Source organism: Salvelinus namaycush, chromosome 10 (assembly GCF_016432855.1).
Source record: "Salvelinus namaycush isolate Seneca chromosome 10, SaNama_1.0, whole genome shotgun sequence".
Classification (NCBI taxonomy): Eukaryota; Metazoa; Chordata; class Actinopteri; order Salmoniformes; family Salmonidae; genus Salvelinus; species Salvelinus namaycush.
Window position 1 is genome coordinate 9756343 of NC_052316.1, and position 25421 is coordinate 9781763.

At 44.7% G+C, this 25421-nt stretch overlaps 1 protein-coding gene across 1 annotated transcript; it reads left to right on the top strand.

Annotated features, from left to right (window-relative positions):
- Positions 1-319: 319 nt before the first annotated feature.
- On the top strand, positions 320-25191 carry LOC120054645 (nardilysin-like). Its single transcript, XM_039002151.1, has 29 exons — positions 320-407; positions 1240-1458; positions 1729-1990; positions 2225-2306; positions 2535-2688; positions 2960-3033; positions 3295-3390; positions 3750-3872; positions 4045-4102; positions 4181-4254; positions 4359-4428; positions 4559-4757; positions 4948-5061; positions 5200-5304; positions 5531-5654; positions 7070-7156; positions 7358-7477; positions 7658-7709; positions 7833-7983; positions 18141-18268; positions 18579-18741; positions 19064-19095; positions 19541-19679; positions 19853-19900; positions 21474-21526; positions 21667-21750; positions 22190-22397; positions 23831-23920; positions 24123-25191. The coding sequence occupies exons 2-29, from the start codon at positions 1265-1267 to the stop codon at positions 24357-24359; spliced, it is 3321 nt and encodes a 1106-aa protein (XP_038858079.1). The 5' UTR covers positions 320-407; positions 1240-1264; the 3' UTR covers positions 24360-25191.
- The last annotated feature ends 230 nt before the right edge of the window (positions 25192-25421 follow it).

Sequence of the window (25421 nt, forward strand, 5' to 3'; positions counted from 1 at the left end):
ATGAATTGGTGGTGTTGTGGGAAATTGTGGTGAGTATATTTCAGGGGCATATCGCGGATCAATCATGCACGTGGATGAAATCCGTTCATGCAATGTCTGAGATAATTCCATCCAGAGTATGTGAAGATTTGTGAAAACGCGTACACACACACACACACACACTTCACCTGCGTATAATCCTGCTCAACCGTGTGTGCTTTTTTCTTCGCTGAAATGTTTTGCACCGGTCTAACAAGCAAGCATTACTGTATGTCGTAAAATATATTTTCTGTTTGAAGCAATCAGATTTTCCGTTGTTGCTCTGTGCGTTGTTCCCAGCGAATCATATCGCGGCATGCACAGGATTGGGTAGTGGGTTAGGTTGTCGAGACTAGTGCTAGATAACTTTCATTATTTAGAAATTAAAGGTAAGTACATTTACAAATGCTGTGCATAATAGCCAATATTTGATGTTTTTATTAGCTAGTGGTATTGTGTTATACACGTTGACACAGAGCAGTTTTTGTATTCAAAATCCGACATTTCAATGGCGCTTTGGCTGCTATCGATAGCCGGATGGGATTACTGAAAGTCGTCATGCTAGCTAAATCTTAGCTAGCTAGCGCCCGCTGTCTGCAATTTTGTATTTGTTTTCTTTTTTTGCAATTTTGTGTTTTGACTGATGACCTGAATTGACAGTGACGTAGCTAGCTAGAAAGTAACAGACCCTGGCTGTTGATACCCTTTTTTATGCATACGTGACACTGAACTAATGTGTCTTATCCGTTTCATCATGTCAGCGTATGGTACTAACGTTTTACGTTAGCTAGCTATCTTCCGAATCTTCCACTGCTCTTTGACCGTGAAAATTGTTAGCTAAGGTAGCTAGCTAGTCAGCCAGGGCATGATGTAGCCACAAACACTAGCCAGTGTAACAACATAATTGCTGATCTTGTTTAGCTACAATGTGATTAGTCTGGCCACCACATTTCAGAATCAGACCTGCTAGCTAACTACTGTCACAGTTACCTCCTGATTCCCACCTGCCCCTATCTATTAGATCTGAAGAGGTTGGAAAGGTGTAGGCAATGTGGCGACCCCCCCCCCCCCCTTAAACCGGTCTGATACTCTCAGATCTATAGAGATGAGTGGGTGGGGGGCTAAGGGTTGATTTCGGATGCTTGCTCAATTTCACACATTCTTGACTCTTTATGCTCAAATGCTGCACTATCTGAGGGTTTTCATGTTGTGCAATTGCAGTGAGAAACCTGCAGCTCCTGAGAGAATGCCTCAGACGAGTAAAGTGAATAGTTCTGCAGCAGGCGGCCCTGGGCAGGTGTCTGCACCAGACCACGGTGAGCCGCCGCCACCCCAAGCCGAGCCCAGGGACCTGGCTGCGGGGGATGGAGGGGTAGGAGGTGACGAAGACCAGGGAGACCTCCAGATCAACAAGTCACCCAGCGATCCTAAGAAGTACAGGTAAGATCAACTTGAAATAAAGAACATTTCTAAATTCAGATATAGCCGCGTAATCTCTCTTGGATAAATCTACGTAAACATACTGGTATGGACCCAGAACTTAATTGAGCAGCTGACCAATTACGCAATACTAGTTCTGGGTTAACCGAGATTAATAGCTGCATCATCAGAGTGCGTGGGAATTTCTCTACCCGTCCCAGGTTGTGATGTTGTCAGTTTCACTGAAGTAGAACTGGCTTATCATATTAATTTATTTTACTCGCTCTGAAGGTATATCGAGCTGACCAATGGCCTGAGAGTTCTCCTCATCTCAGACTTTAGCGGGGCAGACGGCAAGGACGCCTGCAGAGAGGAGGAGGAGGAGGAAGAGGATGGAGCATCAGGAGGTGGAGAGGAAGCGGAAGAAGAGGGGGATTCAGGGGAGGGCACAGAAGAGGAGGACGAGGATGCGGAAGAAGAGCACGACAGTGACTTTGAGGAGCTAGATGAGGAGCAAGAAGGGAAACAGAAGAAGGGGAGTTCAGAGAAACAGGTTGGTTTCCCTATAGCACAATACTAGGCTAATGCTTTCAGATGACTGATCCAACAGCTCACAGAGGGAGCATAGCCACAAGGGTGCTATGCAATCAACTAGTTCACTCTAGGGATAGTGTAATAAAGTGTGGGGACTGATGGAATTTATAAACTGAAAAGTTGTGCGTACTTGCATGTTCGTGCATGATGTGTGTTTTTTAATGTGTGTACTCATTCCTCCCGTGTCTCCCAGTCTGCAGCTGCTCTCTGTATCAGTGTGGGGAGCTTCAGTGACCCGGAGGACCTTCCAGGCCTGGCCCATTTCCTTGAGCACAGTGAGTGCTTTTAACAGGGGACCTTATGTATTGTAGCGCTATAGAAGATGATGCACATTCTCAATCTAACACTACATTGGAACACTACCTCTAAACAACACGTCTGTCTGTCTGTCTTTCTCTCTATTTCTTTACCTGGTCTTCCCTCTAATCTCTTGACTCTCTCTTTTTGCACTCTCTCTCTCTCTCGCTCCCTCACTCTTTTCCACTCTTCCTCTCTTCTCTCAGTGGTGTTCATGGGCAGTGAGAAGTACCCCGCTGAGAACGGCTTCGATGCCTTCCTGAAGAAGCACGGCGGAAGCGACAATGCCTCCACCGACTGTGAGCGGACCATTTTCCAGTTTGACGTCCAGAGGAAGTACTTCCGTGAGGCTCTCGACAGGTGAGCCAAGCAGCCTTAAAGGAACAGTTCAGCCCCAAACCAACATTTTGTTAGCTGTTTTCATGCCTCAAAAGTGGTCCTAAATCTAACTTGTCCAGGGTCGTTTACAATAGTGCACACTGTTCAAAAACTTTTGCAATGGAAAATTAAAATAAGTATTTATTATTGGACAAGTTTACTCTCTGTTTAAAAAAGTGTCCTTCCGTTTTGTGCCTAATGAATACGACCCAGGTGTGCAGTTTGTCATTGGATGATCTCTCCCATTCCCCAGATGGGCCCAGTTCTTCATCTGCCCGCTGATGATCGAGGACGCCATCGACAGAGAGGTGGAAGCAGTGGACAGTGGTGAGTCGGGGAATAGTAAGAGGAAACCACGGCCGCGTCTCAATAGTCTAAAGAAGCCTCCTCCCCCTTTCTCCTTCATCTGCTCAGATTTGTTTCACACAGCTGGTCAGCATGAATGAAGGACTCAAGACGAAGAGAGACCAGTGTAGACAACTGAGACCCTTCCAATGTTGAATACCACATCCTTTTTCCATGCCTCAGTCACAGTTCCCACTCTCACTCCTCTAATGGACTGTCCATGCCTCTCCCTTTGATGTGCAGAGTACCAACTGGCTCGTCCATCAGACTCCCACCGCAAGGAGATGCTGTTTGGAAGCCTGGCCAGGCCCAAGCACCCCATGGGCAAGTTCTGCTGGGGTAAGGATACACACATTGGCTGTCATTTCCCAATTATCTCTCCTCCATCGCAAATGCTACCCAGGTACCAAAGGCTTCCGTTGTTCTACTTTATCCTGCTTGTAAAACAAATAGTTGGATGTATTTTCATTTGCACTTTCCTGCTTGTAAATGTCTCTGATCGTCAAGTGATGTCTGTTTTTTAAATATGTACACAGTGAGCTTTTATTACATGCTTATGGATGGTAATGTCTTATCTGCACGGTTAATAATGCTGATTAACAGTGTAATAACTTGAATGACTGAAATAACTGTGTTTAAAACGTTCATTAAAGGTGTAATAACAGATATGTCTTCGTCCTGTCCTCGGTCTCCCCCAGGAAATGCTCAGACCCTGAAGCACGAGCCCAGAGAGAAGCAGATCAACACCTACCAGCGTCTCCGAGACTTCTGGAAGAGATACTACTCTGCTCACTACATGACCCTCACAGTGCAGTCCAAAGGTAGCTAGCCAACCGGCCAGACACGAAGGATCCCTACTCCACTGAAGTGAATGGGGATTGTAGTCAGTCTACTGAAATTCATGAGGATTGCGGTCCGTCTACTGAAATTAATGACGATAGTAGTCGGTCTGTTGAAATAAACTTGACTCAACTGTCCTTGTCTGTCCATCAGAGACATTGAACACACTGGAGGAATGGGTTAGAGAGGTCTTCAGCAAGGTGCCCAACAAGTAAGTGCACACGGCCACATGCATGCTGTCAAACATACTCGCGCTCGCTCGCTCACTCACTCCGTCACTTTTTTGCAGCGCTCAACCGAGACCTGACTTCTCTGACCTCCAGGACCCGTTCGACACACCAACCTTCAACAAGCTCTACAGAAGTACACAGGCTTTAAACTAACATTCATACATGTCATTTTATCAACCTGTGCTTACTTACTGACTGTACCAATTCCTCAATTTCAATCGTGTGTGTGTGTGGCAGTTGTTCCTGTGAGGAAGGTGCATGCTCTCACAGTCACCTGGGCGTTACCTCCTCAGGGCAAGCAGTACAGGTAAGCCCCCCTCAACGATGGCACCCTCACCTGTTAAACCTTTCAAAGACCAATTTAGCAAATATTTCCACCTCACAATAATCCTGCGCTCCATACAAACTGCTTGGTTTGTCTTGGTGTCTCCGTGTAGGGTGAAGCCCCTGCACTACATCTCCTGGTTGATTGGGCACGAAGGCGCCGGCAGCATCCTATCCTTGCTCCGGAAGAAGTGCTGGGCCCTGGCTCTGTTTGGAGGGAACAGTGAGACAGGCTTTGACCAGAACACCACCTACTCCATCTTCTCCATATCCATCACGCTCACTGACGAAGGATTCCAGAACTTTCATCAGGTCAACTGGCGCACACACACACAGACAGACACACACACACACACACACACATGCAAAAACACATAAACACACACACGCGCCAATGTGTGATGACACACACAGACACACACACACTGCAAAAACTCATAACTCAAAACTCATGATGACACACACAGTCTGGATGTAAAGTGCAGCTGTTTTCCCTGTACAGGTGGTTCATCTAGTGTTCCAGTATATGAAGATGCTGCAGACTCTGGGTCCACAGCAGAGGATCTATGAAGAAATTCAGAAGATCGAAGCCAATGAGTTCCACTACCAGGAGCAGGTACAGTCACACTTCCCGGTCTAACCCTCTGTCACGAAGCTGACTTTAAGCTGTCATTACCATGACATAACGCGTCATAAGCATGTCATAAGTGAGTGAGGGCTCTGTACGAACTTCTGCCCCTCCGTCCCACCACAGACCGACCCCATAGAGTACGTGGAGAACATCTGTGAGAACATGCAGCTCTTCCCCAAAGAGGACTTCCTGACTGGAGACCAGCTCATGTTTGAGTACAACCCAGAGGTACTGTCTGTCTGTCTCACCAAGTAGACATTGGATCATTCCTAGTTAATCTGTAATGGCTAATTTCCGGACAGTCTTTGTACTGTTGCAGGCCCTAAAAAGTTAGGTCACTCCACAGTATTGTCAGAACAATTGCACATACCAAAGCCTGTACTGCAACTGGAATGCACGCAACTGTATACTTCATTGAAGTGTGTGTGTGTGCATGTGTGTCTGTTCTCTACAGGTGATCTCCTTGGCCCTGGCCCTGCTTACTCCAGAGAGGGCCAACTTGCTACTGCTGTCCCCGGAGCACGAGGGCCACTGCTCCCACAAGGAGAAGTGGTTCGGCACCAACTACAGCATGGAGGGTAAGAGCAAGTGTCTCTGATTAGGAGTGCGTGCTGATCTAGGATCCGGTGCCGCTTTTCCATTAATTTTGATCTAAAAGGCAAAGCTGATCCTAGATCTGCACTACTCTGAGACACTGTGAATACCGGCCCAGGATTAGCTTAAAGTGAGATTGGCTGAATTGGATCTACAATAGCTGTTATTGTCATCATAACAAGATATTACCTTTATATGATTCTTCTTACAGTGCTGTAGGGAGGTGCCGAGTACCCTGACAAAACTAGTATCGTAAAGGATTTGGAGATTTTTCCAAATACGATTAAGACACAATTATTTTTATTTTATTTTCCGTGATCAGAATAAAGTAATTTTCAGCTGCCAGCACGCATCTCTCTTTCACTCAAACCGCGTGATGCGCTGTGTGCCCAAAATAACTATTGGCTAGTTCTTCTGTCTGTAAAGAAACAGGCGGGGTGTATCGGTTGAGCCTGCTGCAACGATTGGATCAGAACAAGCCGCTCTCCCTCGGCTTTCATTTCCCCAGACAGACACTCGCACCGCCACTCGTCTCAGGGCACAAGTCTCCCCTTCTACCAACATGTATGAGTCAGAATCCGTAGCTAGTCATTGTTGTTCAGTCAAGGTATTTTCTGTAGACTTTGCTGAGGCCATACGGTCGTTTTTATCTGTCTACTTGGCGTTGTTTAGTAGGCCTACTTTGTCTGTATAATTATTCCATTGCTGACGACGTCTGCCGTTATGTTGTGATCCATGCCCATGCTTGCTGTTATTATTTCTGCTCACCCAGGCATGTTTACATCCAGGGGTCCTATCAAATGGCTTAATGGTCCATTGTATGAACATCTTTAAACAATTTATATGTTAACTTGGTATATAACACCATCCTAGAGCAGGGGGTTCTGCAACAGGTCAATCGCGAGCTTCCTGTACCACCTATGAGTAGCTCGCCAAACAATTCTAAAAGTGCATGTGTTTTTTCACGTGTTCCACCACAAACTACCGTAAACAAATCTCACACGTCACAGACACCTCAAGATCCAATTAAATTCACATTGACGTTATCCCACACCTGCTTAGCCACAATTAGTGTAACATTTGGCTTTTTATGCCATCTGCCAATTCATTTCCAGCAATATTGCCCCTGTCTGTGTGTGGTGCGTACGTTGCCGGTTAGCGTTAAAGATAACCGTCTTCTGGGTAGACAGACAGAAAGACTTTTCCCTAAACCTTCTAAATTAAATATTAACTGCAAAGTGGGCTTACAGTGCATTTGGAAAGTATTCAGACCCCTTGACTCTTTCACATTCTCGGTGGCCGTATATTAAGCGGCTCATTTCGTGACATGATAAGATCGTGTGTGATGTTATTGTGGTGTGTTGGTCTGTGACTTGAGTGTCCTGTTCTGTACTGGCAGACCTCCCTGAGGAGTGGGCACAGCGCTGGGCCGGAGACTTTGACCTCAACCCCGACCTCCACCTGCCTGCTGAGAACAAGTTCATTGGTCAGTACAGATGATGGACATTGTTGTGTGCCAATCACATTGACTCTACAATATTCACTTTTCGGTCTATTGATGTGTAAAAAGATTTGGGGCCATATTCCTATCCTTTTTTGTGTGTGTGAATTTTTTTTTTTTATCAAACATAAATAAATACTGGAATTGACACAGACAATAGGCTTTATCCTTCCTTTGTTTCCATAGCAACGGATTTCACCCTGAAACTATCGGACTGTCCAGACACAGAAGTCCCGGTGCGGATAGTGAACAATGAGAGGGGCTGTCTCTGGTTCAAAAAGGACAATAAGTTCAAGATACCTAAAGGTGTGTGTGTGTGTGTGTTCTTTTGTATATATAACCCAAGGGAATTGTAGTGACATGTGATTTACTCTTTTTCAATATGTGTAAGACAGCAATGTTAGTAGCTACTAGGCTATTTAACACATTTCAAATGACATAATGTTCTCGTGATTTAATACATTCCCTATTTTTTTCTTCTGTTAGCTTATGTCCGTTTCAACCTCCTCTCCCCAATCATTCAGAAATCTCCAGAGAAGTTAGTATTTTATATGAATCAATTTCTTACAAAATCTTTGCTTTTGATTGCTCTTCACAATCACTCCTAGCTGCAAAAGTTCTCGAGGTCCTTTCTAAATGTCTATGTATTGTGCCCCTGTAGCCTGGTGCTGTTTGACGTCTTTGTGAACATCTTGGCCCATAACCTGGCAGAGCCGGCCTACGAGGCTGATGTGGCCCAACTGGAGTACAAACTGATTGCCGGGGAGCACGGCCTCGTCATCAGGGTCAAGGGCTTCAACCACAAGCTGCCTGTGAGTCTCGCATACATACATACATACTGTACATACATATCAAATTTCAAATCAAATATTATTGGTCACATACACATGGTTAGCAGATGTTAATGCGAGTATAGCGAAATGCTTGTGCTTCTAGTTCTGACAGTGCAGTAATATCTAACAAGTAATCTAACAATTCCCCAACAACTACCTAATACACACAAATCTAAAGGGATGGAATAAGAATATGTACATATGGATGAGAGATGGCCGAGCGGCGTAGGCAAGATGCAATAGATGGTATAAAATATATACATATATGAGTAGTGTAAGATATGTAAACATTATTAAAGTGGAATTGTTTAAAGTGACTAGTGAGTCTCTATGTAGGCAGCAGCCTCTCTGAGTTAGTGATTGCTGTTTAGCAGTCTGATGGCCTTGAGATAGAAGCTGTTTATCAGTCTCTTGGTCACAGCTTTGACGCACCTGTACTGACCTCGCCTTCTGGATGGTAGCGGGGTGAACAGGCAGTGGCTCGGGTGGTTGTTGTCCTTGATGATCTTTTTGGCCTTCCTGTGACAACGGGTGCTGTAGGTGTCCTGGAGGGCAGGTAGTTTGCCCCCAGTGCTGCGTTGTGCAGATCGCACCACCCTCTGGAGAGCCGTGCGGTTGAGGGCGGCGCAGTTGCCGTACCAGGTGATACAGCCCGACAGGATGCTCTCAATTGTGCATCTGTAAAGGTTTGTCAGGGTTTTAGGTGACAAGCCAAATTTCTTCAGCCTCCTGAGGTTGTAGAGGCGCTGTTCTGCCTTCTTCACCACGCTGTCTGTGTCGGTGGACCATTTCAGTTTGTCTGTGATGTGTACGCCGAGGAACTTAAAACTTTCCACCTTCTCCACTACTGTCCCTTCAATGTGGATAGGGGGGTGCTCCCTCTGCTGTTTCTTGAAGTCCACGATCATCTCCTTTGTTTTGTTGACGTTGAGTGGGAGGTTGTTTTCCTGACACCACACTCCGTGCCCTCACCTCCTCCCTGTAGGTTGTCTCGTCGTTTTTGGTAATCAAGCCTGCTACTGTTGTCATCTGCAAACTATGGTGTTGAATGCTGAGCTGTAGTCAATAAACATCATTTTTACATAGGTATTCCTCTTGTCCAGATGGGATAGGGCATTGTGCAGTGTGATGGCGATTGCATCATCTGTGGGCCTGTTGGGGCGGTATGCAAACTGAAGTGGGTCTAGGGTAGCAGGTAAGGTAGAGGTGATATGATCCTTGACTAATCTCTCAAAGCACTTCATGATGACAGAAGTGAGTGCTACGGGGCAGTAGTCATTTAATTCAGTTATCTTTGCCTTCTTGGGTACAGGAACAATGGTGGCCATCTTGAAGCATGTGGGGACAGCAGACTGGGATATGGAGCGATTGAAAATGTCTGTAAACACACCAGCCAGCTGGTCTGCTCATGCTCTGAGGACGCGGCTAGGGATGCCGTCTGGGCCAGCAGCCCTGCGAGGGTTAACAAGTTTAAATGTCTTGCTCACGTCAGCCACAGAGAAGGAGAGGGGGGGCCCGCAGTCCTTGTTAGCAGGCCGTGTCGGTGGAACTGTATTATCCTCAAAGCGGGGAAAGAAGGTGTTTAGTTTGTCTGGAAGCAGTACGTCCGTGACGTGGCTGGTTTTCATTTTGTAGTTCATGATTGCCTGTAGACCCTGCCGTCTCGTGTCTGAGCTGTTGAATTGCGACTCAACTTTGTCCCTATACCGACATTTTGCTTTTTTGATTGCCTTGCAGAGGGAATAACAACACTGTTTGTATTCGGCCATATTCCCAGTCCTCTTTCCATGGTTAAATGCGGTGGTTTTGCGCTTTGTTTTGCCTCAATGCCGCCATCCATGGTTTTTGGTTAGGGTAGGTTTTAATAGTCACAGTGGGTACAACATCTCCAATGCACTTCCTTTAAACTCACTCACCGAGTCAGCGTATAGATCGATGTTATTCTCTGAGGCTGCCCGGAACATTTCTCAGTCTGCGTGATCAAAACAATCTTGAATCGTGGATTCCGATTGGTCAGACCAGCGTTGAATGGTTCTAGTCACGGGTACATCCTGTTTGAGTTTCTGCCAAAAGGACGATAGGAGCAAGATGGAGTCATGGTCGGATTTACCGAAGGGAGGGCGAGCCTTGTATGCATCATGGAAGTTAGAGTAGTAGTGGTCCAGTGTATAGCCTGCGTGAGTCCTGCAATCAATATACTGATAGAATTTAGGTAGCCTTGTTCTCAAATTTGCTTTGTTAAAATCACCAGCTACAATAAATGCTGCCTCGGGATATATGGAGTCCAGTGAAGTTCCTTGAGGGCCGTCGTTATATCATACATACTGTACATACAGTGCCTTTGGAAAGTATTCAGACCCCTTGACTTTTTTGTTACGTTACTGCCTTATTCTAAAATTGATTAAATAGTTTTTTCCCCTCATCCATCTACTCACAATACCCCATAATAACAAAGCAAAAACAGTATTTTTGAATTTTTTGCTTAAAAAACGGAAATATCACATTTGCATAAGTATTCAGACCCTTTACTCAGTACTTTGTTGAAGCACCTTTGGCAGTGATTACAGCCTCGATTCTTCTTGGGTATGACGCTACAAGCTTGGCACGCCTGTATTTGAGGAGTTTCTCCCATTCTTCTTCTCTGCAGATCCTCTCAGGCTCTGTCAGGCTCTATCAGGTTGGAGATTATAACAGTACATGGCCAAGATTTTCAAATGTTCATAGATGACCAGCACGGTCAAATAATAATAATTAGTGGTAGAGGGTGCAACAGGTAAGCATCTCGGGAGTAAATGTCAGTTGGCTTTTCATAGCCGATCATTCAGAGTTAGAGACAGCGGGTGCGGTAGAGAGAGAGGGAGTCGAAAACAGCAGGTCCAGGACAAGGTAGCATGTCCGGTGAACAGGTCAGGGTTCCATAGCCGCAGGCAGAACAGTTGAAACTGGAGCAGCAGCATGACCAGGTGGACTGGGGATAGCAAGGAGTCATCAGCCCAGGTAGTCCTGAGGCATGGTCCTAGGGCTCAGGTCCTCCGAGAGAAGAGAGAGAATTAGAGGGAGCATACTTAAACTCACACGGGACACCAGATAAGACAGGAGAAATACTCCAGATATAATAGACTGGCCCTAGCCCCCCGACACAAGCTATTGCAGCATAAATACTGGAAGCTGAGACAGGAGGGGTCGGGAGACACTGTGGCCCCGTCTGACGATACCCCCGGACAGGGCCAAACAGGCAGGATATAACCCCACCCACTTTGCCAAAGCACAGCCCCCACACCACTAGAGGGATATCTTCAACCACTAACTTTCTATCCTGAGACAAGGCCGAGTATAGCCCACGAAGATGGAGGGCGCCAACCCGGACAGGAAGATCACTTCAAGTGACGCACCCCTCCTAGGGACGGACTCAGCCCCCGTAATAGGTTTAGAGGTAGAGAATCCCAGTGGAGAGAGGGGAACCGGCCAGGCAGACAGTAAGGGCGGTTCGTCGCTCCAGTGCCTTTCCGTTCACCCTCACACCCCTGGGCCAGACTACACTCAATCATAGGACCTACTGAAGAGATGAGTCTTCAATAAAGACTTAAAGGTTGAGACCGAGTCTGCGTCTCTCACATGGATAGGCAGACCATTCCATAAAAATGTTGCTCTATAGGAGAAAGCCCTGCCTCCAGCCTTCCTTAACAGGAAGCCAGTGTAGAGAGGCTAGCACTGGAGTAATATTATCAAATTTTGGGGTTCTAGTCAAGATTCTAGCAGCCGTGTTTGGCACTATTTAGTGCTTTATCCAGGAAGCCGGAAAGTAGAGCATTGCAGTAGTCTAATCTAGAAGTGACATTTTTGGACATTGTTTTGGATTTTTGCAATGTTACGTAGATGGAAAAAAGCTGTCCTTGAAACAGTCTTGATATGTTCGTCAAAAAAGAGATCAGGGTCCAGAGTAATGCCGATGTCCTTCAATTTTATTTGAGACAACTGAACAACCATCAAGATCTCTTTGTTTCTTGGGACCTAGAACTACCATCTCTGTTTTGTCTGAGTTTAAAAGTAAAAAATTTGCCGCCATCCACTTCCTTATGTCTGAAACACAGGTTTCCAGGGAGGGCGATTTTGGGGCTTCACCATGTTTCATCGAAATGTACAGCTGTGTATCGTCCGCATAGCAGTGAAAGTTAACATTATGTTTCCGAATGACATCACCAAGAGGTAGAATATATACTGAAAACAATAGTGGTCCTAAAACGGAACCTTGAGTAACACTGAAATTTACAGTTGATTTGTCAGATGGCAAACCATCCACAGAGACAAACTGATATCTTTCTGACAGATAAGATCTAAACCAGGCCAGAATTTGTCCTTGTAGACCAATTTGGGTTTCCAATCTCTCCAAAAGAATGTGGTGATCGATGGTATCAAAAGCAGCACTAAGGTCTAGGAGCACGAGGACAGATGCAGAGCCTCGGTCTGACGCCATTAAAAGGTACATTTACTACCTTCACAAGTGCAGTCTCAGTGCTATGATGGGGTCTAAAACCAGACTGAAGCGTTTCGTATACATTGTTTGTCTTCAAGAAGGCAGTGAGTTGCTGCGCAACAGCTTTTTCAAAATTTGTTGAGAGGAATGGGAGATTCGATATAGGCAGATTTTTTTTGTTTTTTTAAATATTTTCTGGGTCAAGGTTTGCCTATTTCAAGAGAGGCTTTATTACTGACACTTTTAGTGATTTTGGTACACATCCGGTGGATAGGGAGCCGTTTATTATGTTCAACATAGGAGGGCCAAGCAAAGGAAGCTCTTTCAGTAGTTTAGTTGGAATAGGGTCCAGTATGCAGCTTGAAGGTTTAGAGGTGTTGACTATTTTCATCAATGTGTCAACAGATATAGTATTAAAAAACTTGAGTGTTCGATCGGATTCAATTCCGGGCTCTGGCTGCGCCACTCAAAGACATTCAGAGACTGGTCGTTGTCCTGTTGGAAGGTGAATTTTTGCTTCGGTCTGTGGTCCTGAGCGCTCTGGAACAGGTTTTCATCAAGGACCTCTCTGTACTGTGCTCTGTTAATCTTTGCTCGATCCTGACTAGTCTCCCAGTCCCTGCCGCTGGAAAAACATCCCCACAGCATGATGCTGCTTCCCATGCTTCACTGTAGGGATGGTGCCAGGTTTCCTCCATATGTGATGCTTGGCAATCAGGCCATATAGTTCAATCTTGGTTTCATCAGACCAGAGAATCTTGTTTCTCATGGTTTGGGAGTATTTAGGTGCCTTTTTGCCAACTCCAAGCAGGCTGTCATGTACCTTTTACTGAGGAGTGGCTTCCATCTAGCCACTCTACCATAAAGGCCTGATTGGTGGAGTGCTGCAGAGATGGTTGTCCTTCTGGAAGTTTCTCCCATTTCCACAGAGGAACTCTGGAGCTCTTTCAGAGTGACTATCGGTTTCTTAGTCACCTCCCTGACCAAGGCCCTTCTCTCCCGATTGCTTAGTTTGGCTGGTCAGACAGCTGTAGGAAGAGTCTTGGGCATTCCAAACTTATTCCATTTAAGAATGATGGAGGTCACTGTGTTCTTTGGGACCATCAATGCTCCAGACATTTTTTGGTACTCTTCCCCAGATCTGTGCCTCGACACAATCCTATCTCAGAGCTCTACGGACAATTCGTTTGACCTCATGGCTTGTTTTGTGCTCTGACATGTACTGTCAACTGTGGGACCTTATATAGACAGGCGTCCAAATCATGTCCAATCAATTGAATTTACCACAGGTGGACTCCAATCAAGTTGTAGAAACATCTCAACGATGATTAACCTGTTTGGGCTGCAGGGGGAGTATTGAGTAGCCAGATAAAAGGTGCCCATTTCAAACGGCCTCGTACTCAATTCTTGCTCGTACAATATGCATATTATTATTACTATTGGATAGAAAACACTCTCTAGTTTCTAAAACCGTTTGAATTATATCTGTGAGTCAAACAGAACTCATTTGGCACAAACTTCCTGACCAGGAAGTGGAAAATCTGAAATCGATGCTCTGTTCTACTCCCTGCCTATACATGGGCATGATACGTAAGAGTCTACGTGCACTTCATACACCTTCCCCTGGATGTCAAGAGGCGGTGAGAGAAGAAATTTCGTGTTTATCTTGGTCTGAGGTGGAATAAAAGCTCTTTGTATGACGTGACCGTCCATTTTCTGTTTTCTGGAGCGCGCGAAAGGGGACATGGATTTGCCTTCTGTTTAGCTGTCGTTATGGATGACTAATATCTCCGGCTATGATTTTATTTGATACATGTGACCATATCATCGTAAAGTATGTTTTTTCAATATTGTTTCATCAGATTATTGAACATTTTTCGGGAGTTTTGCCGTGTTCCGTTCTCTTCCGTTTGTTGACTTGGAGAGCTTTGTGCCACTTGGCAAGTGTGCGTGCTAAATCGAGAGGGAAAATGAACTTTTTAAATCCAAACAACGACTGTTCTTGACAAAGGACACCTTCTACAACATTCTGATGGAAGATCACCAAAAGTAAGAAACATTTTATGATGCTAATTCATATATCTGTCGTGCATGTGAATTAGTCGTGGGCGCCCAACTTTGGGGTACTCAGCTATACCGAAGCTGGATGTCGTAATGAAGTTATTTTTTAGAATTCTAACACTGCGATTTCATTAAGAACTAATGGATCTATCATTTCCTATACAACATGTATTTTTTACTTATGTTTATGAATAGCTATTTGGTCAGAATATGTGTGTCAGAAAAATATCGTTGCTGTTTAGACGTTGTGGGAAAAAGATGCTACGTTAGCACAATGTGTAACCACTGATTTCAGCTCTAAATATGCACATTTTCGAACAAAACATAAGTGTATGTATAACCTGATGTTATAGGACTGTCATCTGATGAAGAAAATCAAGGTTAGTCAAAAATTATATATCTTTTGCTTGTTTGTTACGATCGCTAACTTTTGCTACTGGGAAATTGCTTGTGTTTTTGGCTATTGTGGTAAGCTAATATAACGCTCTATTGTGTTTTCGCTGTAAAACACTTGATAAATCGGAAATATTGTCTGGAATCACAAGATGCCTGTCTTTCAATTGCTGTACACTATGTATTTTTCAGAAATGTTTTATGATGAGTATTTAGTTATTTGGCGTTGGTGTCTGTAATTATTCTGTCTGCTTTCGGTGCAATTTCTGATTGTAGCTGCAATGTAAACTATGATTTATACCTGAAATATGCACATTTTTCTAACAAAACATATGCTATACAATAAATATGTTATCAGACTGTCATCTGATGAAGTTGTTTCTTGGTTAGTGGCTATTTATATCTTTATTTGGTCGAATTTGTGATAGCTACTGATGGAGTAAAAAACTGATGGAGTAAAAAAAGTGGTGTCTTTTGCTAAGGTGGTTAGCTAATAGATTTACATATTGTGTCTTCCCTGTAAAACATTTAAAAAATCGGACATGTTGGCTGGATTCACAAGATGTGTACCTTTCATATGCTGTATTGGACTTAATGTTAATGTGTGAAAGTTAAATATTTAAAAAAATATATATTTTGAATTTCGCGCCCTGCACTTTGAGCTGGCTGTTGTCATAAGTGTACCGGTGTCGGGCTGCAGCCATAAGAAGTTAATGAAAACAGGATGCACCTGAGCTCAATTTCTAGTATCATAGCAAAGGTTCTGAATACTTACAGTACCAGTCAAAAGTTTGGACACACCTACTCATTCAAGGGTTTTTCTTTATTTTTACATTGTAGAATAATAGTGAAGACATCAAAACTATGAAATAACACATGAAATCATGAAGTAACCAAAAAAGTGTTAAACAAATCTAAATATATTTTAGATTCTGTAAAGTAGCCACCCTTTGCCTTGATTACAGCTTTGCACACTCTTGGCATTCTCTCAACCAGTTTCACCTGGAATGCTTTTCCAACTGTCTTGAAGGAGTTCCCACATATGCTGAGCACTTGTTGGCTGCTTTTCCTTCACTCTGCGTTCCAACTCATCCCAAACCATCTCAAATGGGGATGAGGTCGGGTGATTGTGGAGTTCAGGTCATCTGATGCAGTACTCCATCACTCTCCTTCTTGTTCAAATAGCCCTTATGTTGCCTGGAGGTGTGTTGGGTCATTGTCCTGTTGAAAAACAAATGATAGTTCCACCAAGCGCAAACCAAATGGGATGGCGTATCACTGCAGAATGTGCCTTGAATTCTAAATAAATCACACTGTGTCACCATGCTTCACGGTGGGAACCACACGTGCAGAGATCATCCTTTCACCTACTCTGCATCTCACAAAGACACGGTGGTTGGAACCAAAAATCTCAAATTTGGACTCATCAGATCAAAGGACAGATTTCCACCGGTCTAATGTCCATTGCTCGTGTTTCTTAGCCCAAGCAAGTTTCTTCTTATTTGGTGTCCTTCAGTAGTGGTTTCTTTGCAGCAATTCGACCATAAAGGCCTGCTTCGCTGTCTTCCGAACAGTTGATTTTGAGATGTGTCTGTTACTTGAACTCTGTGAAGCATTTATTTGGGCTGCAATTTCTGAGGCTGGTAACTCTAATGAACTTATTCTCTACAGCATAACTACAGCATAACTCTGGGTCTTCCATTCATGTGGCGGTCCTCATGAGAGCCAGTTTCATCATAGCGCTTGATGGTTTTTGCGACTGCACTTGAAGAAACTTTAAAAGTTATTGAAATTTTCCATATTGACTGACCTTCATGTCTTAAAATAATGGTGGAGTTTAATTTCTCTGCTTATTTGAGCTGTTCTTGCCATAGTATGGACTTGGTCTTTTACCAAATAGAGCTATCTTCTGTATACCACCCCTGCCTTGTCACAACACAACTGATTGGCTCAAACGCATTAAGAAGGAAAGAAATTTCACAAGTTAGCATTTAACAAGGCACACATGTTAAATGAAATGCATTTCATGAAGCTGGTTGAGAGAATGCCAAGAGTGTGCAAAGCTGTCATCAAGGCAAAGGGTGGCTACTTTGAAGAATCTCAAATATAACATATATTGGTTACTACATTGTTCCATATGTGTTATTTCCTAGTTTTGATGTCTTCACTATTATTCTATAATGTAGAAAATAGTAAAAATAAAGAAAAACCCTTGAATGAGTAGGTGTGTCCACATTTTTGACTGGTACTGTATGTAAATAAGGTATTTCTGTTTTTTCAGTTTAATAAATTAGCAAAGATTTCTAAACCTGTTTTCGTTTTGTCATTACAGGGTATTGTGTGTAGATTGCTGAGGATTTTTGTTAATTTAATCCATTTTAGAATAAGGGTGTAACGTGACAAAATGTGGAAAAAGTCAAGGCGTCTGAATACTTCCCAAAGGCACTGTACATACATACACATTATATACACATACAGACAGACACGCACGTTATGTACACCCTCACTCACACACACACACACACTTACATACAGCTATTCTGCACTCATTCTACCAATTCATGCAAACCTAGTATACACTGAATGTACAATACATCAGGAACACCTGCTCTTTCCATGACATGGACTGACCAGGTGAATCCAAGTGAAAGCTATGATCCCTTATTGATGTCACTTGTTAAATACTCTTCAATCAGTGTAGATAAAGGTGAGGAGACAGGTTGATGAAGGATTTTTAAGTCTTGAGCCATGAATTGTGTATGTGTACCATTCAACGGGTGAATGGGCAAGACAAAAGATTATAGTGCCTTGGAACGGGGTATGGTAACAGGTGCCAGGCACACCGGTTTGAGTGTGTCAAGAACTGCAACGCTGCTGGGTTTTTCACACACAACAGTTGCCAGTGTGTATCTTGAAGGTCCACCACCAAAAGGACATCCAGCCAACTTGATACAACTGTGGGTAGCACTGGAGTCAACATGGGCCAGCATCCCTGTGGAACGCTTTCGACACCTTGTAGAGTCCATACCCCGACGAATTGAGGGCAAAAGTGAGGGGGTGCAACTCCAATATTAGGACGGTTTTCCTAATGTATTGTACACTCCGTCTATAAACCCATTCTGCATTTCAACAAATGTGCCCTAGCTTCAGACAACCGTAAAGCTGACCTCCTGCCAACTCAACCTCCCTGCCTCTGTCCCTGTGTTAGTTGCTGTTGAACTTGATCGTGGACCACCTGGCAAACTTCACAGCTGAGCCCAGTGTGTTTAACATGTTCGCGGAGCAGCTGAAGAAGACCTACTTCAACATCCTCATCAAGCCAGAGAGGCTGGGGAAGTGAGTTGGATTTCTGACACTGTGACTGCTCCACCCTGTATAGCATACAGCATCTGGCTGCTCGTTCTTTGCAACGCCACCCACCCATTTTCTTCTTATGTGTCTCTCTCTAGCTGTCTTTCTCTCTCTCTCTCTCGCTCTCAGAGCACGAGTCAGAGTTGTAAAAGTGATAAACTACCTTCAAAACAGTAACAATGATAAATTGGTGGGATGAATTATTTGAACACATCCATTTTTTTTCTCTTCCTCCCCCTCTTTCCGACATCTTTCTCCTTCCTTTCCCCTCCCTCCCTCTCTCTCCCTCTCTCAGGGACGTGCGTCTGTTGATCCTGGAACACTGTCGCTGGTCAGTCATCCAGAAGTACCAGGCCATCATGAAGGGCCTCACCGTGGAGGACCTCATGACCTTTGTCAGCGGCCTCAAAGCCCAGCTCTACACCGAGGGGCTGGTGCAGGGCAACTTCACTAGCACTGTGAGCACAAACTGACACGTTCAGGCACACACACACACTTCACTAGCACTGTAAGCCTCTTTATAAACACTCTCGAACACTGTCTGATGCGCACAAACACAAAAACATACACACGCTGTTTTTTTAGCTTGTCTAGAGAGGACAGACTAAAATAGCTGTTTAGCGCTAACCCCGGCGCTTGCATCCCAGATCTTTCTTGCATGCTGATTATTGCCCTAATCAAGTAGGTGATGTGAAGTAATACATTTTAATTATTCTGCTGCTATCCCTATGCTATGAAAATCATGCTAATAGGCATTATGCAACTGTTCTTTACCCACAGGAGTCAATGAAGTTTCTGCAGTATTTTATTGAGTAAGTATCCTCCTCAATCTCTTTCTTAACTCTGAAAAGCAGGTCTGTAGCCTTCGGGTTAGCGCGTTGCTGGTTCAAATACCGGAGCCGACAAAGTGAAGGAAAAAAAATCTGTCGCTGTGCCCTTGAGCTTGCAGGGGCCCAGTACAATGGCGACCCTGGCCGTGACCCCACTCCCTGCGGGTGTCTCGGGGGGAGTTGGCAAATGCAAAAAATAAAACATTTACATCACATACTTGTGTGCAACAGGACAAATATAAGCACCCCCCTTTTATTGTTATCGTCAACCAACACAGTACTTACTTACTATTGTTATTACTTGCAATGATTGAGATTTGTGGTTGGTATGACCTACTTCAGTTGAATGAACTGATTGTAAGTCACTGTACAAGACCGTCAGCTAAATGAATAACATGTAAATGCAATAATCTTCTGCGCTCTACAGCAAACTGCAGTTCAAGCGTCTGTCCGTGGAAGTCCCTGTGCTCTTCAGAGTGGTGGAGCTTCCTCAGAAGCCTCACCTGTGCAAAGTCAAGTCCCTCAACAAAGGAGATGCCAACTCGGAAGTTACTGTCTACTACCAGGTACCTAACGTTCAGCCAACAGTCAGCCAACCTTCACCCAACATTAAGCCAACATTTCCCCCGACCTTCAACCAACATTCGCTCAACATTACAGTTCGGTGTATTGTGGTTATGTCTGTGTATGTGGTCTTTTGCTGTCGATAAATAACCTGTATTTTTCTGTCCTTGTCCAGTCCGGCCTGAAGAACCTAAGAGAACACACGCTGATGGAGCTACTGGTGGTAAGTGTTGTAGCTAACAAGGCTTGACTGGAATACTGAGGGCTCTATTTTCGGCTGGCGCCAAGGAGGCGCAAGTGTCAAACGCACGTTAGTTTGCAATTTCGTCATGTAAAAACTGACGCACTGGCATTTTCCAGCCCTAACGCCAGGTTCGGCAATTTACCTGCCTTAACAGCTCGCTTGCGCCGAGGTGGGAGGGGTGGCAATGTTTGAGATGTGTCCTTAAATACAAGAGCAAAAGTGACAATTTCCTGCAGCCCATCCTATTTGGAAATATTGTTGTTTTAATAAACAGATGCTTGTTTCCGTTTCATTTCAAGCCCTCCATAGTTTACCCTAGGCCTAGACTAATAAGGCTGCTCCAACAGCAATGTGTCTTGTCTTTTTTATCCTGGCCCTGCAAAGTAGCCTATCCATAAAGGGTGTTTAAATGGTCTATTCGTCAGAGTGCCTTGAATTGAAAATACGCTGCACACCCTACCTGCGTACTTCATTTCGTTTGTTCAAGTATCTAATCCCAGAGATCACCTCTGGTTACCAAAGATGCACTCCTCCTAACTTACTGCATTATAGGACTGAATCATTTAAGTATCAACGACAGGCCTCGGCTATATTTTGCTTATTGAGAACGTGTTTCACACATACAATACAGTTTACGAGAGCTTAGTATTTGATTTATTTAGGGAGAAGTGCGATGCATAAAGACATGTAGGCTAGGCTATACTCGCTGAAGCCAATTACAACAATGTTGACCTATCTGCCGACAATCCAAACATAGGGGTTGAGCAAGTACTGTTTTATTTTATTTATTTATTTTTGCTGTTGCTATTAGGCTATTCGTTACTGTAGCCTATGCAGTTTAATAAACTGTAGTATCAATCCACAGTGGAACAGGATGAGAATAGTCCATGCCCCCAGCCGAATTGGAGTTGATGACAATGCAAAGACCGTCAATAACATACAGAACTTGAGGCAAATGCATCCAGTGCAGTATTAATCCATGGAACGCTTTGATTGGCCAGTGAGTGGCCAAGTTTTCGTCATACCTACAATTTGTTTATTCATCAAAACCTAGCCCTTTCGCACCACTGCCAACTATTGCGCTCATAATTCGAGCTGTGAAAATAAATACTAATATTTCGGACACACCTCCAGACCTGTAGTGCTACCGCCAGAGATTTGATTTACCATTGCGTTAGGTTTTTTCAAATAGAGCCCTGAGTCAGTGAGTGGTGTTATGGGTTAAAGGGATACTTCAGGATTTTGCTATGCCCTTTATCTACTTCCTCAGAGTCATATGAACTCATCGTTACCATTTCTATGTCTGCATCCTGTATGAAGGAAGTAAGAGGTAGTTTCGAGAGCCAATGTTAACTAGCGTTCACGCAATGACTGGAAGTCTATGGTGTGCTAGCTGTTACCATAGACTTCCAGTCATTGCGCTAACGCTAGTTAACAACTTCTTTCAAACTGCATGCGGAGACATAAAAATGGTATCCACGACTTCATCTGATTTGCCAAAATCCCAAAGTATCCCTTTAATGAAGTACTATCTTTGCTGCTCTGTTCCCAGATGCACATGGAGGAACCTTGCTTTGATTTCCTCAGGACAAAGGAGACTCTTGGGTTAGTCCCCCCCCCCCTTCATAACTATAAAAAAATTAAGAACTAATGTGTAATAATATCTAATAAGTAACTACTACTTAATAACCACTACTTAACAGAGCAGTGTTGACTGATTTCAACTCTGACCTTGTATCCATCAGCTATCAGGTGTACCCCACATGCAGGAACACTTCAGGAGTCCTGGGCTTCTCCATCACCGTGGAAACGCAGGCCACCAAGTTCAAGTGAGTTACCAGCACTGTATATCTCTTACGCTACACTTGATCAAAATGTTGTTGCGATACGATTATTTAATTTCATGTGTGACGTATTGGAATATTCGACATGCATAAGGAAACCCAACTTGTAGTTGTGCGTCAGGGTCCGTGACCGCTGCTGATGTTTTGTCAGGGGCAGTTCAGAGGAGAAGGATGGTAGCGTCATATTCAGGTCAGATGGTTAGCATTGTTGATAGTAGAGGTGTATTACACAGTAGCAGCACAATATGCTTCTCATAAGCCTGAGAAGGTTATCGAAATATTACACGGCAAGATTTGTATAAAAAAGAGCACAGATGCATTGAAAATAACTATTTTTGGGAGATGCCATCCCCTTTCGTTTAAAAAATATACAAATAAGAGGCAGTCTGACGCAACACCCGGTGTCCGTTTCTCTCCCTCCCAGCACGGACTACGTGGAGACCAAGATCGAGGAGTTCCTGGTGAGCTTCGGGGAGAAGATGACCAACCTCACGGACGAGGCCTTCAAGACCCAGGTGACCGCTCTCATCAAGCTCAAAGAGTGTGAGGACACGCACCTGGGGGAGGAGGTGGACCGCAACTGGTTCGAGGTGGTCACCCAGCAGTACGTCTTCGACCGCCTCAACAGAGAGGTAAGATTGTACTCTGTCATAATGTCAACATCAGGGGTGGCTCTCCTCCAGGGACACTGGGGGCACTACCACTCCATCATATACACTACATTACCAAAAGTATGTGAACACCTGCTCGTCGAACATCTCGTTCCAAAACCATGGGCATTAATATGGAGTGGGTTCCCCTTTTCTGCTATAACAGCCTCCACTATTCTGGGAAAGCTTTCCACTCAATGTTGGAACATTGCTGCGGGGACTTGGTTCCATTCAGCCACGAGCATTAGTGAGGTCGGGCACTGATGTTGGGCAATTAGGCCTGGCTCGCAATTGGCGTTCCAATTCATCCCAAAGGTGTTTGATGGGGTTGAGGTCTGTGCAGGCCAGTCAAGTTGTTCCACACCGATCTCGACAAACCATTTCTGTATGGACCTCACTTTGTGCATGGGGGCATTGCCATGCTGAAACAAGAAGGGGCTTTCCCCAAACTGTTGCCACACAGTTGGAATCACAGAATTGTCTATAATGTCATTGTAGGTTGTAACGTTAAGATTTCTTTTCACTGTAACTAAGGGTCCTAGCCCGAACCATGAAAAACAGCCCGAGACCATTATTCCTCCTCCACCAAACTTTACCGTTGGCACGATACATTCGGGCAGGTAGCGTTCTCCTGGCATCCGCCAAACCCAGATTTGTCCGTTGGATTGCCAGATGCTGAAGCGCGATTCATCACTCCAGAGAACGCATTTCCACTGCTCCAGAGCCCAATGGCGGCGAGCTTTACACCACTCCAGCCGACGCTTGGCATTGCGCATGGTGATCATAGGCTTGTTTGCGGCTGCTCGGCCATGGAAACCCATTTCATCAAGCTTCTGACAAACAGTTATTGTGCTGACGTTGCTTCCAGAGGCAGTGAGTGCTGAAGCAGCACAGTTGCAACACTCACTATGAGTATTGCAACCGAGGACCGATGATTTTTACGTGCTTCAGCACTCGGCGATCCCGTTCTGTGAGCTTGTGTGGCCTATCACTTCGCGGCTGAGACACTTCGCGGCTCCTAGACGTTTCCACTTCACCATGACCGCACTTACAGTTGACTGGGCAGCTCTAGCAGGACTCACTTGTTGGAAAGGCGGCATCCTATGACAATGCCACGTTGAAAGTCACTGAGCTCTTCAGTAAGGCCATTCTTCTGTCAATGTTTATCAATGGAGATTGCATGGCTGTGTGCTCGATGTTATACACCTGTCAGCAACTAGGGTGGCTGAAATAGCCAAATGCACTAATTTGAAGGGGTGTCCACATACTTTTCTATATTTAGTGTACATGCCAGGTTGCTTCAGCTCACTAGTTCCCGCACTAGGTGGAGGAGGGGGCGGCTCAAACGTCTGGGGGAGAGAAAGGGTAGGAATGTTTATTCATGCATTAACTCATCCTGTCCCGATGTGCTGCAGATTGAGGCTCTGAAGCTCATCACCAAAGCAGAGCTGGTGTCCTGGTTCATGGAGCACAGGGACACCACCAGCAAGAAACTCAGCGTGCACGTAAGTCTGCCAGCTTTGACTGTGTGTGTGTGCGCGTGTGTGCAAGGGAGAGGGAGTGCGTTGAGCATTCCCCATGGATTGAATGGAGAGGGATCTCATTCGCTTTGTCCATTTAATATATACAGTCATTGGCACTATCCTACTCTCAGCTATTCCAGAGCATATTGTAATCTCGCACTCTCTCCCTGTCTCTGTGTGTCAGGTGGTAGGCTTCGGAGAGGAGGAGAACGACCAGGCAAGCCAGAGCAGCTGCGGCCCGAACCCCGCAGAGGGAGACGAGGACCAAGGCCAGGCCCTTAAAACCTCCTCCTACGGAGAAGTGTCCAAGCTGACCTTCCTGCCCGCCTCGCCCATGCTGGCCGACGCCACGCTCATCGACGACATCCGCGCGTTCACCTCCTCCCTCACCCTCTACCCCTACCACAAAATCCTCAAGTAAATCGGTTCCGCAAAGCGGGAGGCGAATGAAGGAGCAGGGGGAGCCATATTAGCTCAGGACAACGATCCAGGCCAGGCCACAACGCAGTGCAGTGGCGTCTTCAGAAGGGAAACTCTCCTTTCTCCCTCTTCGTTCCCCACCTTTTCACTTTCTCTTTTCATCCAAGATAATAAAATAACAGCAGCAGCAGGCACTAGTATTAATAATTGCAATCACCACTAGTTCGCTAGGCACAAAAGCAGCCGGTGTTAAACGAAATTGGTCGAGAGCTTGTCCATTTATTCTCACCGGTCCCTGATGAATTGAATCGGAGGAATCACCTTTGGTGTGAATGTTAGTAGTAGGGACTCCGGGTCTGGCTGGCAGGAGGGCAGACAGAGAGGGTGGAAAAGAGGAGAGGGTTCTATCATGTATCTGTCATATCTTCATTTTGTTGTTATTTGAACTTATTATCACATATCGTATGAAACATCACCTCTAACATTGATGAAGGACTGTGTGTATTTTAGCAATGGACATCAGGGTTAACATCCGTTCATGCTGTAAGATTCTGACCTTAGGAAAGTGAAGTATGTTTGTCATAACAGTAAGCCTGATTCATGTTCGGTATGTGACGTAGTTTCTGATTTGTTTTCCAGGTATTGTTTTAACTGTAATTGTGTTTGTAAAAAGGCTAAAGGGAAAACCTCACTGTTACTGTATACTGTAGGTTTAACATTTCAGCCCTACCTCTGCCTTTAAAACCACTGGATGACTGGCATGTTTTAATCTATAGCCTGTTGTTATCATCATCTTTACATGTAAATATTTATTAAACGTGAAATGTAGGATATTTCCGGTGTTTTTGGTCTTCTCTTTCATATGTCATGCGGCGTTGATGACCAATTCTGTTAAATGCCCTTTTACAGTTGGTGCTGAAACGTTGATGGATGAGGTACATTTTCATAGCGTCTTTACCTTGTACTGGTCCCTGAAATGTATGTAAAGCACTGGGATTAATGCCAACTCTCAAAGCTGGATCCTTCCATCCCCAGTTGATCAGGTGGGTATGGAACGATGCAC

Bases quoted from the DNA above. Each gene is read 5' to 3' on its own strand.
- LOC120054645 (XM_039002151.1), top strand. From the start codon at position 1,265: ATGCCTCAGACGAGTAAAGTGAATAGTTCTGCAGCAGGCGGCCCTGGG. The intron at 7,478-7,657 runs GTGTGTGTGTGT...TTCTTCTGTTAG, and splicing joins TAAGTTCAAGATACCTAAAG to CTTATGTCCGTTTCAACCTC. The intron at 18,742-19,063 runs GTGAGCACAAAC...CTTTACCCACAG, and splicing joins AGGGCAACTTCACTAGCACT to GAGTCAATGAAGTTTCTGCA.